Source organism: Papio anubis, chromosome 4, assembly GCF_008728515.1.
Source record: "Papio anubis isolate 15944 chromosome 4, Panubis1.0, whole genome shotgun sequence".
In the NCBI taxonomy this organism is placed as follows: domain Eukaryota; kingdom Metazoa; phylum Chordata; class Mammalia; order Primates; family Cercopithecidae; genus Papio; species Papio anubis.
Window position 1 is genome coordinate 139,683,256 of NC_044979.1, and position 12,170 is coordinate 139,695,425.

A 12,170-nucleotide genomic window follows, 5' to 3' on the forward strand; every position below is an offset into this window, starting at 1 on the left:
CGATACCTATGTGTCTGTTATGTGACTTTTCTCTGTCAACTCAATTGCTTGAGTGTAGACTCAGAAAAGGTGGAGAGAGGGTTCATTCCGGTTGGTGTTTTGTCATCTGGGTAGGAAGAAGGACAGTGGGAAAGGGGGCTGAAGGTGTCTACAAGAGAATCCAAGTAAGTGTCAAGTAATCAAACCAGAGTGGAACAGAGTGAAGAATGGAAATTGCTTCCAGATGGAGAGGATGGTAGTGGGCAGTGGGTTGGAGAGCTAGGTAAAATGAGAGTTGCTATAGGAGTCTTTGAGCAAGTGAGGTGGAAGACGGGGCATTTTTAGAGAGAGGATGTTTGGATAAGTGGCTCAGACGGTGTGCAGTTCCTGCAGATGACTGGGTGGGGCATGCAGGAGTGGGAGTGGGTTCCAGATGTGACCTGAGGAAAAAAGTCAAGGCACTGAAAGAATGGGGTGCTGTATGAGGAGTTCCTGTGGATATAGAGGTCATTTGGAATGAAGGCAGGAGGTGGAGAGAAGCTACAAGGGATATGAGAGGTGAGGATAGTCCCATGGCATAGACCTCAAGGGAGGAAGGGTTTTTATAAGAGTTGGGGAGTAGTAGCAATGGGGTAATGATAATGCCAGCCTGACTTTCTGTCCCAAGAGACATGGGGAGTGTGAGAGGAACTGACTCCATTTACAGGGCTGCAGGTGGGGGTGGTTTAGGTGGGGCAGTGTCATTAGTGGGTCTCCAGGCTTCAAAAAGGAGATAGAAGTTCAGATTGGAGGTTGAGGATATGTGGACTTTTGTTGCTCAAGTCAGTGGAGTTTTCAAGACCACAATGGAAGAGTTTCGGTGGGAGAAGGGAGAGGCTGAGAGACATGGGTCAGCTTAGGAGAGGTGGGGGTCTGGAAGGTAATGGATAAAAGGAAGACTTGGTATTTGAGCAGGGCCCAAAGTTAATAGTTGATGGAGAAGTGATAGGCTTAGACCTCTGTCTTTTGGAGAAGAGTGAACTCCGACGCTGTTGGTCCTAAAGTTTGCAACTTGGTGATTTGGTGACAGGTAAATCAGTTGAGATTTGGATAAGAACTCTGGATGTTGTGCACAAAAGAGATGCAGGTTAGCCCTTCAAAAGATCTTTTCAGTAGTGTCATGCCAGCAGAGAACAAGGCACTATCTGGAAAGATGTCAGGCAGCCTTTTAATTTGAGAACTGTCAATACAAGAAACATTCCTTTCAGCCTTGGGGCAGGGAGACATGGTAGACTAGTACAGGAAAAAGATCAAGGCATGAGGCTTGAGTTCTAAGTTCAGCTCTATCACCAAGTTAGCTGATCCTCAGCAAGCCATTTACCTCTTTGAGCCTTGGTTTCCCACTTACAAGTCAGGGATCCAGCTGGTTGATCTCTCATGTCTCTCTGACTATGTGATTCTGGGAGTTGGGAGGGTTATCCTGATTTTAGTTGGATTAAAGAAGGAAGTGCATATTTTTAAGTCTCTTATTTTTTCCTCTCACAGGTCAATGTCTGGTCTGGGTCCAGTGTTCCTTCCCAAACTGTGGGAAATGGAGGCGGCTGTGTGGGAACATTGACCCCTCAGTTCTCCCAGATAATTGGTCCTGTGATCAGAACACAGGTAGAAAAGACTGGAAATGTTTTTATTCACGTTTTATTGTTCCTCCCTTTCTTTCTCTGCACTTATCCTTTAGATTAAATACTACGTAAATATAGTTAGCACTCAATGGGTCCTTGTAGTGCTTGGGAGAGAGGAAGGATCTGCCTTTCATATGGAGATGAATCTGGGCAGAAAAGGCTGGATGAAGATGCTCTGCAAAGTGATCTTGTGGGGAGGGGCCTGGAATCTAAATGTATGAGCACTGGTCTGCCCCTGTCAATCCTGATTAGAATATTGGTATTGGGTTTGTGGATAGGGAGGGATATAGGATATATGAGGGAAAACAGATGAGAGAGATCTGCTGCGCTTAGAATTCTAGGATGTTTGAAACTAGTTGGAAGAGATGATGATGATCTAGTCCAGCCCAATTATTTTACAGATGAGAAAACAGAGTCTCAGAGAAATTATTCTTATGATGCTCCATAGACAGGAGCACAATCAGACATGCGGGGGTGCAAGCAGGAGTGTGGAATCTCTTTCTAGAGTATGAGGAGGCAGCATTCCTACTTCCCCTGGTTCCAGCTGCATTTCCTCCATGGGTCTTTATTGTTCTTCCTCCATGCTGATCTCCCACGTGCCCTTTTGGTCCCACCTGCTGCATATACCAATTTCCTTCTTGTCCTCTCCCCAACCCTCATTCACCTCTTTCTCTTTATGAGTCTCTTCCTGTCCCTTCATTCCTTCTCTCTTTCAGCAGATGTGCAGTATAATCGCTGTGATATTCCTGAGGAGACCTGGACAGGGCTTGAAAGTGATGTGGCCTATGCCTCCTACATCCCAGGATCCATCATCTGGGCCAAGCAATACGGTTACCCCTGGTAGGGCACTATGACACAGTCAGAGCATCCTTCACAAACTTGAGAGAGGTAGATTCAAGCAGGGATGGAAGCAAATGGAAAACATCTGTAATTGAAATGGTTCTGGCCTTAGAAAGAGCAGGGGGTGAGAGAAAAGATAAAGTACCATGCCTGAAGGCTTTGAAAGAGCATGTTTTCTGGAGGTTTCAGGTGATAGCTCCCTGGAAAAAAGGGTCTGATAGTGCTACCCCAGCTGGTAGAAAGAAGAGGGTGGATCTGAGGCATTTAAAAATATTGAGATTGGCCAGGCGCAGTGGCTTACGCCTGTAATCCCAGCACTTTGGGAGGCCAAGGCGGGCAGATCACCTGAGCACACAAGTTTGAGACCAGCCTGGCCAACATGGTGAAATCCCATCCCTACTAAAAAATAGAAAAATTAACCAGATGTGGTGGCGCATGCCTGTAGTCCCAGCTACTCAGGACACTGAGGCAGAAGAATCACTTGAACCCGGGAGGCAGAGGTTGTAGTGAGCCAAGATTGCACCACTGCACTCCAGCCTGGGTGACAGTGAGTCCTCATCCCAAAAATAAATAAAAATATTGAGATTGAGAGATACAAAGTAAAGGGAACAAGGAAAAGTGGAATAGTTTCTTCTTTGGAGATGTCCCTAGTCGAAGATTTTGTTTTTAGGATTATGGGATGGCTCAGAAGGGTAAGACCTTCACTAGGTGTATTCTGAACTCCTGTGTGCATTGATGGAAGTCACTTCCTCATCTGAGTCATTGAGTAGTGACCACTAGAGGGGGCTGATGGCAGAGGAATCTATTTTTTAGATCCTTTTTTTTCAAAGCGTACTGCTGACTGAGCGCAGTGACTCGCACTTGTAATTCCAGCACTTTGGGAGGTTGAGGTGGGAGGATTGCTTGAGCCCAGGAGTTTGAGATCAGTCCTGGCTATATAGTGAGACCCCATCTCTGCAAAAAATAAAATAAACAGCTGGGTGTGGTGGCATTTGCCTGTAGTCCCAGCTACTCAGGAGGCTGAGGTGGGAGGATCACTTGTGCCTGGGAGATTGAAGCTGCAGTGAGCCATGGTTGTAACACTGCACTCCAGCCTGGGCGGCAGAGTGAAACCTTGTCTCAGAAAAAAAATCATACTGCTCTTTTGTGTGCATGTACATTGATGAGGTTGTGTTCTGTTCATCTAACCCCTTCTCTTCTGTCCCCTGCACCCAACTATCTTCTCCAGGTGGCCAGGCATGATAGAATCTGATCCTGACTTAGGAGAATATTTTCTTTTTACTTCCCATCTTGATTCCCTGCCGGTGAGTTTCCTGGTTCAGGGTAAGAAGGAGCTCAGGCCAAAGTAATGAACAAATCCATCCTCACAGATGTACAGATAAGAGACATGGACATAACTAGGAGACACAAGTGAAAACAGATACTTAACTAGGAGGACAAACACAGAGATAAGTGCTCACACATATAATAGAAACAAACTTGTATCTAATTAAATATTTATCCACTGTCAGGGCATTAGTGGTTTTGATAAATATGCTTTGGCTAGGATTCCTGAGGTTAGAGTGGAAGAACAATCGGAAGGAGGATAGGGTAGATGAGTCAGGCTTCAAGGGGGCATGTGAGGCCCAGCACCTCCTTCTGGCTAGAGGAGAAAAGCAGGGAGCAGCAGGACAGGAGTCCATAACAGGACCATCTTTTATTTCAGTCTAAGTACCACGTGACATTTTTTGGAGAAACAGTTTCTCGTGCATGGATCCCAGTCAACATGCTAAAGAACTTCCAGGAGCTGTCCCTGGAGCTATCAGGCATGGTGAGCACATCTTGGGGTTCTGTTGTGATACAGAGGAAATGAAATATTCCTTTTATTAAACCTGATTTTCTCCCAGGCTAAGCCATGTCGGGAGAAAGTTCTGTGTCTGACCAGGTGTGCCAAGGGTGAGGTAATTCATGAAGGACTCTTTTTGCTCCTAGGACTGCAGCAGGGCAATTATTTTTTTCAGTCCCCTTCCCTGCCTGCAGATGGGGGGCCATTCTGAAGATGAGGTTTTTCTACAGTTTAGCCAAAGCAGGTGTGGCAGAAATGAAGGCACAAATTAACTCAGGATTTCTCAGTCTCAGCACTATTGGCATTTTGGGGGAGATAATGTTTGGTTGTAGAGGGCTGTCCTGTGTATCATGGGATGTTTAGCAGCATCCCTAGGCTCCAGCGGCATCTAACCAGCAGCAGCTCCCACCTCCACCCTCTGCCCCCTGCCTATGGTTGTGACAACCAAAAAATTATCTCCAGCCATTGCCAGGTGCCTTCTGGAGGGCACAGTCTACCCGGTTGAGAACCACTGGATTAGCACAATCACATTTCCTCCCTGTAGTCACTTTGGGTTTGACCAGCCTTGCAAATGAGCAGAGGCTTAGTGGCCCAGGGGCTTTAGAAAATCAAGCAATGAGTATTAAATCAAACAGCTGGATCTAAAGAAACTTGTCAGAAGCTTCAAAGTGAAATCACCTGGGCTCCTATAATCCTCTCTTCAAATTTCCATGGGATTCACTTTGGAGAGGACACCAAAATGTTGGTTGAAAATATTGCTAGGGCCAGGTGTGGTGGCCCACACCTGTAATCCCAGCACTTTGGGAGGCCGAGGTGGGCAGATCGCCCGAGCTCAGGAGTTTGAGACCAGCCGGGCAACATGGTGAAACCCTGTCTCTACTAAAATACAAAAAATTTGCTGGGCATGGTGCTGTGTGCCTGTAGTCCCAGCAGGAGGCTGAGGCACAAGAATTGCTTGAACCAGGGAGGTGGAGGATGCAGTGAGCTGAGATCGCACCACTGCACTCCAGCCTGGGTGACAAAGTGAGACTCTGCCTCCAAATATATACATATATAGAGTTAGGAATTGGTGAGATGTTTATTAGACGGAAGGGGGGTGTTATGTCTGATCCCAAAATATTAAGGAGTATCGTATCAATACTAGGAACTGGAAATAAATGTTGTAGTTGAAAAGAATGTCAGATGGGTAGCAGTATGCTGGGGTCACTTTGCTAATATTTATTAGTGACTCTAATTTTTTTTTTTTTTTTTTTTTGCTTTTTGAGATGGAGTCTTGCTCTGTCCCCCAAGCTGGAGTGCAGTGGCGTGATCTCAGCTCACTGCAACCTCTGCCTCCCGGGTTCAAGCAGTTCTCTGCCTCAGCCTCCTGAGGAGCTGGGATTGTAGGCAACCTCCACCATGCCCAGCTAAGTTTTGTATTTTTAGTAGAGATGGGGTTTCACCATCTTGGCTAGGCTGGTCTTGAAATCCTGACTTCGTGATCTACCCAACTCAGCCTCCCAAAGTGCTGGGATTACAGGTGTGAACCATTGCACCTGGCCATTACTCTAATCTTTAAGTCGATATTTATCATTGGCTCTAATCTTCTTCCATTTCAGAAAAAGCGCAGAAATGACTGCAGCCAGAAACTGGGGGTGGCCCTGATGATGGCTCAAGAAGCAGAACAGATCAGCATTCAGGTGGGAGAGTGTTCAGACCACACCCATTCCTTTCCCTGCTCTTGGACAAGTGGGATTCTTTCTCAGTCCAGACAAAGATGGTTTGTGCCAGGGGCCATCCTACCTCCATATTTCACTTGAAGTTTCAGATATAAGTGCTCTAACCTCTCTTTTCTGTGGAGTCAGTTTTTATGCTCAAATTCTGTTGGTGGGGGTGGGATGGAGAGTAAAAAACAGTGAAAATTTCACCTCCCAATTTCCCTGATTTTTTGAATTAGAAACGAACTGGAAATAGAGATTATAATTAGTTAATCTCCATAAAAGGTCAGATAAGCCTAATGTGTAATTTCACGTGGAAATGGTATGGAAAATGAGGGCTGAGCGGGGGGCTCACGCCTGTAATCCTAGCACTTTGGGAGGCCAAATCGGGTGTATCCATTGAGTCCAGGAGTTCAAGGCCAGCCTGCAACACAGCAAAACCCCCATCTCTACAAAAAATACAAAAATTAGCCAGGCATAGTGGCGCATGCCTGCAGTCCCACATACTTGGGAGGCTGAGGCAGGAGGATCATTTGAGCCTGGGATGGCGAGGTTGCAGTGAGTAAAGATTGTACCACTGCACTCCAGCCTGGGTGACAGAGCAAGACCCTGTCTCAGTAATAATAATAATTATTATTATTATTTTGTCAAGCCTGTAATCCCAGCACTTTGAGAGGCCGAGACAGGCGGATCACGAGGTCAGGAGATCTAGACCACCCTGGCTAACATGGTGAAACCCCGTCTCTACTAAAAAATACAAAAAACTAGCCGGGCGAGGTGGCAGGCGCCTGTAGTCCCAGCTACTTGGGAGGCTGAGGCAGGAGAATGGCGTAAACCCGGGAGGCGGAGCTTGCAGAGAGCTGAGATCCGGCTACTGCACTCCAGCCTGGGCGACAGAGCGAGACTCCGTCTCAAAAAAAAAAAATAATAATAATAATAATAATAATTTTGGTATGGAAAATGAATCAGAATTTCATCATAACTAAATTCCAGAAGACAGAAGGCAAAAGCTGCCCCTGAGAAGGTAGTGGATGATGCTTTTGTTTCTTGGTTCCCTTAGGAACGGGTTAACTTGTTTGGTTTCTGGAGCCGATTCAATGGATCTAACAGTAATGGGGAAAGAAAAGGTAGGATAAATGGAGGCTGAGGACTGGAGAGGGATGGGAGGGATTCTTTCATGAGGGCAGCAGCCCATGTTTTTCTTTATTTTATATTCTCTGTCATCAATAGTAGACTCTTGGCCGGGCGCGGTGGCTCAAGCCTGTAATCCCAGCACTTTGGGAGGCCGAGACGGGCGGATCACGAGGTCAGGAGATCGAGACCATCCTGGCTAACACGGTGAAACCCCGTCTCTACTAAAAAACACAAAAAACTAGCCGGGAGAGGTGGCGGGCGCCTATAGTCCCAGCTGCTTGGGAGGCTGAGGCAGGAGAATGGCTTAAACCCAGGAGGCGAAGGTTTCAGTGAGCCAAGGTCGCGCCATTGCACTCCAGCCTGGGAGAAAAGAGCGAAATTCCATTTCAAAAAAAGAAAAAAGATAAACCTAAGCACTTAAAATTTTAGGAGTTTGATTCAAGAATCAGGCAGTGCCAGACGGCGGGTGGTTTGGAGCCCAAGGGGAAAGCTTGTATAAGGTGCACACCGAAGCAAGGCAAAGAAAGCATTTGAGGCCGGGCGCGGTGGCTCAAGCCTGTAATCCCAGCACTTTGGGAGGCCGAGACGGGCGGATCACGAGGTCAGGAGATCGAGACCATCCTGGCTAACACGGTGAAACCCCGTCTCTACTAAAAAATACAAAAAACTAGTCGGGCAAGGTGGCGGGCGCCTGTAGTCCCAGCTACTCGGGAGGCTGAGGCAGAAGAATGGCGTAAACCCGGGAAGCGGAGCTTGCAGTGAGCTGAGATCTGGCCACTGCACTCCAGCCTGGGTGACAGAGTGAGACTCTGTCTCAAAAAAAAAAAAAAAAAAATAGACTCTTGTGAATGTCATTGACCCAGTATCCAGGATGGATGGGCAGATGAGAGAGGAATGGAAGAAACAGGATGGGGAGGGAGGGTGTATTGAATAGTGATGGACTTTGAAAAGGGTGGAAATGTGATAATCTGGGATCACATTTTATGGAGAAAATACCACTTGCACACAAAAGGCACAGTTAGAAGACAGATTCTCTGTGATCAGCTTCATTAACTCACTATTTTATGGTATGAATGATTTAGCCTTTCTTTCCTTTTCCTGTTCTAGACTTACAGCTCTCTGGTTTGAACAGCCCAGGATCCTGCTTGGAGAAAAAGGAGGAGGAGGAAGAGTTGGAAAAGGAGGAAGAGTTGGAAAAGGAGGAAGTAGAGAAAACAGTAAGATTAGCTTTAATTTCAGTTTTTATTTTTATAGAGATGGAGTTTTGCCAGGTTGCCCAGGCTGATCTCAAACTCCTGGGCTTAAGCAGTCCTCCCACCTCAGCCTTCCAAAGTGCTGGGATTACAGGCATGAGCCACCACACTTGACCAAGATTAGCTTTAAAAATTGTTTAGATGAGCCGGGCGTGGTGGCTCACGCCTGTAATCCCAGCACTTTGGGAGGCTGAGGCGGGCGGATCACAAGGTCAGGAGATCGAGACCACGGTGAAACCTTGTCTCTACTAAAAATACAAAAAATTAGCCGGGCGCGGTTGTGGGCGCCTGTAGTCCCAGCTACTCGGGAGGCTGAGGCAGGAGAATGGCGGGAACCCGGGAGGCGGAGCTTGCAGTGAGCTGAGATCCGGCCACTGCACTCCAGCCTGGGCGACAGAGCGAGACTCCGTCTCAAAAAAAAAAAAAAAAAAAAAATTGTTTAGATGGTTGGGCATGATGGCTCACTCCTGTAATCCCAGCACTTTGGGAGGCCAAGATAGGCGGATCACGAGGTCAGGAGATGGAGACCATCCTGGCTAACATGGTGAAACCCCATCTACTGAAAATACAAAAAATTAGCCGGGCGTGGTGGTGGGCACCTGTAGTCCCAGCTACTCAGGAGGCTGAGGCAGGAGAATCGCTTGAACCCGGGAGGTGGAGCTTGCAGTGAGCCGAGACCACACCACTGCACTCCAGCCTAGGCGACAGAGCGAGACTCCCTCTCAAAAAAAAAAAAGAAAAATTGTTTAGACAAGGATCTTGGGGGTTTCCTTTTAGGAGCTTCCTGTAACGATCTCATTAGCATGGACTTATATTTACTAAGGAGCTATCTTGCTCCTGCCTTGAGGGAGCCCCAATTGTCGGATATTTGGGGGTTTCTAGGTCTCTTCTTTCTTTCTTCTCTAATTTCCCACATCTCTAGGAACTTCTTTCTTGAGTATAATCTCAGTTCCTACTGTATTTATTTGACTTTTCGGGAAGCAATTCAGAGAATAGCAGTTGTTTCTTTCTACTCCTTTCTCCCCTACATGGACCTGGAGGATTTTCATTCACTTGTTTTCTTAGCATCTGTTTTCCAGGTATAGGAAGTATATATTTTCACTTTTTCTTCTAATTTTTTATTTAGCAATTTTTATCATACTCGTGGCCTAGCTTTATTTCCTTCTTTTATGCCTAAAGCCTTGCATTGATGAATACCAACAGACTGGGAAAGTGACTACACATTTTTCTCTGTGTTGCCATAAATTTAAACAATATCAGGCTCACAGAAGCTACTTTGATTCCCCAAAGCCCACCTGTCATTGTGTAGCATCCTTCTGTATTAAAAACAGCTAGGGGCCTTAATTTATCATTTTTTTAAAAACTTTCTCTCCCATCCTCAGGACCCAACTTTGCCTATTTGTAAGCAAGTCAAAATACAGACCCAAAAAACCAAGCCAAGAGGTAAGCAGGCCAGCTGGAAATGGGGCACATCCCACAGTTAAGGCAGGGAAGTGGTAGAGAGGGAGTCTGCAGGTAGGTGGACCTCACTGCCCGTCTCCGTGCCAGGACCTGAGAAAACAGGCAACACTTACCCATAGTGTCAGTGGGGAGCTGGAGCCCCCTTGCTTCTCTGTAGTGAATTATAAAATCTGAGATGAAAGATAGAAGGTTTTACGTTCTTAGCCAAGAAGGATGGCTTCCTGGAGAAGGTAGACTCTGAGGAGAACTGTAAAGAGAAGAAGATCCAGGGGGTAAAAGAAAAAGAGAATTGGGGAAAAAAGATGTTGAAAAAGAGCCAGAGGCCACCAGGAGAACTCACTAGATTGAGACTGAGCAGAAGATGTGGGGCAGGGCAGAGACTCAATGTGCAGCGTCCATCTGCCCTTGCTGAGTTGTCATTTAGAGATAAATAAGCACATTTCCCTCATGACTGGGACTTGGGGGTGGTGCAGGCACAGCAGCAGATGGCCAAGGCAGGACACTGCAGAGGAAGATAATGAAGAGATCTCTGGGCAGGAAATCCACAGCTCCTCCTGCACTCAGAATGGGAAAGAAAGAAGGCCAAGGGAATTCAGATTCTGACCAGCCAGGTAAGGCTCAAGACCTTGGAAAAACTAAGGGGAATGAGGTGCCTGTCGGGATCTCCCCTCCCTGAATCATTTCTTAACCATTTTACAGCTTTTCATTACTTTACAGAATGAATGAAAATTAGAATGAAAGAGCATGTCAGACTGCACCCAGCACACACTATAGAAACAGAATGATTCCTGATTTGATTTAGCCCAGGGGCAGGAGAGTGGTAGAAGAGAAGTAACACTTACTCAGTATTGCCAAGGTCTGGCTAAAGAGATACTTCCATGCCTGCTCCTTTAAATTTTTTTTCAATAGCTCTCTCACTGGATATTCCCATTTTAGATATCAGAAAACTAAGGCTCAAAGGATTTAAAAATTGCTCAAGGCTGGTGACTAGCATAGGGCGGACGGCTTGACTCTCTTTCTGATCCCAAAGTCCATATTCTTTGTATTGAGAAAGGTCATCTTTTCCAGAGATTTTTTGGAAATAGAGATTTAGGAGTTTGACTTATAAACGGTAAGGACAGGCTGACCTAATAGGACTCTCGGCTTTGTCACCTTCTCATTTAGGCCCTAAGAAAAAATTTAAAGCTCCCCAGAGCAAGGCCTTGGCAGCCAGCTTTTCAGAGGGAGAAGAAGTTACAACAGTGCCAAAGGACCTGGGCCTATCAGCATGTAAAGGGGCCTGCCCCTCAGCTGCAAAAGAAGAGCCAAGACCCCGGGAACCCCTGACCCAGGAGGCTGGACGTGTTCCCCTTGAGGACGAAGCCTCCAGTGATCTGGACCTGGAGCAACTCATGGAAGATGTTGGGAGAGAGCTGGGGCAGAGCGGGGAGCTGCAGCACAGTGACAGTGATGGCGAGGACATCCCCCTGGCGCTGTTTGGGAAGTAGCTGGTGCTCCTGCGCTCCCTTCTTTTCTCTCTTCTCTGGGGCGCAGGAGGGAGAAGTGGCTAAGTGCTGGGGCTGTTCATTGGCTACCAGGTTCAAGTGTGTGTTGGGCTGTTTCTTTGTTAATAAAGCAGGTTGCCGGTCGACTGGCTTGGCTGGTCTCTAACTGCCCCCTGTTGGCTGCTCGCCCTCCTTGGTGTCACCGTGGTACGTCACTGCTTCTGGCGGGAGCCTGCACAGTGCAGGCATCTGGGGAAGGCAGTGAGACCTGAGTCCTGAGAGGACATCAAGAAGGGCAGATCTGGATTCAAATCCGGGCTCAGCTTCTCACTAGCTACCTCCGTGGCCTGGGAAAAAGCATGTTCACCATCCTGGTTCTGCTCTTCATCTTCCAGCGAGTGCATCCTCTACCTTATAAGGTTGTGAATGATGTCAAATGAGGTGATGCTCTCGTTGTCACCATAGGGAAGACTGATCAGATTTGAGGGCAGGCTTTGGGTTTGGGCTGGCTACCAAGGTTTGGGGACTCATGTTCCCTGGCCCAAGGAAGTCACTAAGAAAAGTACTAGAGGAAGGGTCTTGGGTGTGAGTTCTCTGTTAGAGTTCATTTTCACTGGGAGGGACAGGAGTTGAAGGTGATGTCAGTTTTCTCCTTACACACATTCAAGTAAGTTTTGGGGGTACTTTTAGTTTTACGGGCCAGGGCTGGGAAGGTGAAGAGAGAGTTGGAGTAGATGGCTCTGTTTTTGTCAGTTCTTTGGCTGGCCTCTGAGTCATCTGTATGGCCTTGGTTATTGTTGGAAGCTGTGGCCCTTCCTATTGGAAGCGTAGTGTACTCT

General features: G+C 47.0%; 1 protein-coding gene across 12 annotated transcripts in view; it reads left to right on the forward strand.

Moving 5' to 3' along the window:
- The window catches only part of ZCWPW1 (zinc finger CW-type and PWWP domain containing 1), a 28,941-nt gene extending 17,464 nt beyond the window's left edge, over positions 1–11,477 (forward strand). For 8 of the 12 annotated variants that reach the window (XM_017956601.3, XM_017956603.3, XM_017956600.3 and 5 more), the window contains 10 exons: positions 1,504–1,620; positions 2,354–2,477; positions 3,706–3,781; positions 4,183–4,287; positions 5,901–5,981; positions 7,060–7,126; positions 8,241–8,350; positions 9,769–9,829; positions 10,321–10,458; positions 11,012–11,477. In XM_017956601.3, coding sequence (XP_017812090.3) covers positions 1,504–1,620; positions 2,354–2,477; positions 3,706–3,781; positions 4,183–4,287; positions 5,901–5,981; positions 7,060–7,126; positions 8,241–8,350; positions 9,769–9,829; positions 10,321–10,458; positions 11,012–11,334 — 1,202 coding nt within the window. In that variant the 3' untranslated portion in view covers positions 11,335–11,477. The remainder of the gene's footprint in view (positions 1–1,503; positions 1,621–2,353; positions 2,478–3,705; positions 3,782–4,182; positions 4,288–5,900; positions 5,982–7,059; positions 7,127–8,240; positions 8,351–9,768; positions 9,830–10,320; positions 10,459–11,011) is intronic. The other 4 variants (XM_017956605.3, XM_017956602.3, XM_017956604.3 and 1 more) reach the window with 2 other exon arrangements.
- The last annotated feature ends 693 nt before the right edge of the window (positions 11,478–12,170 follow it).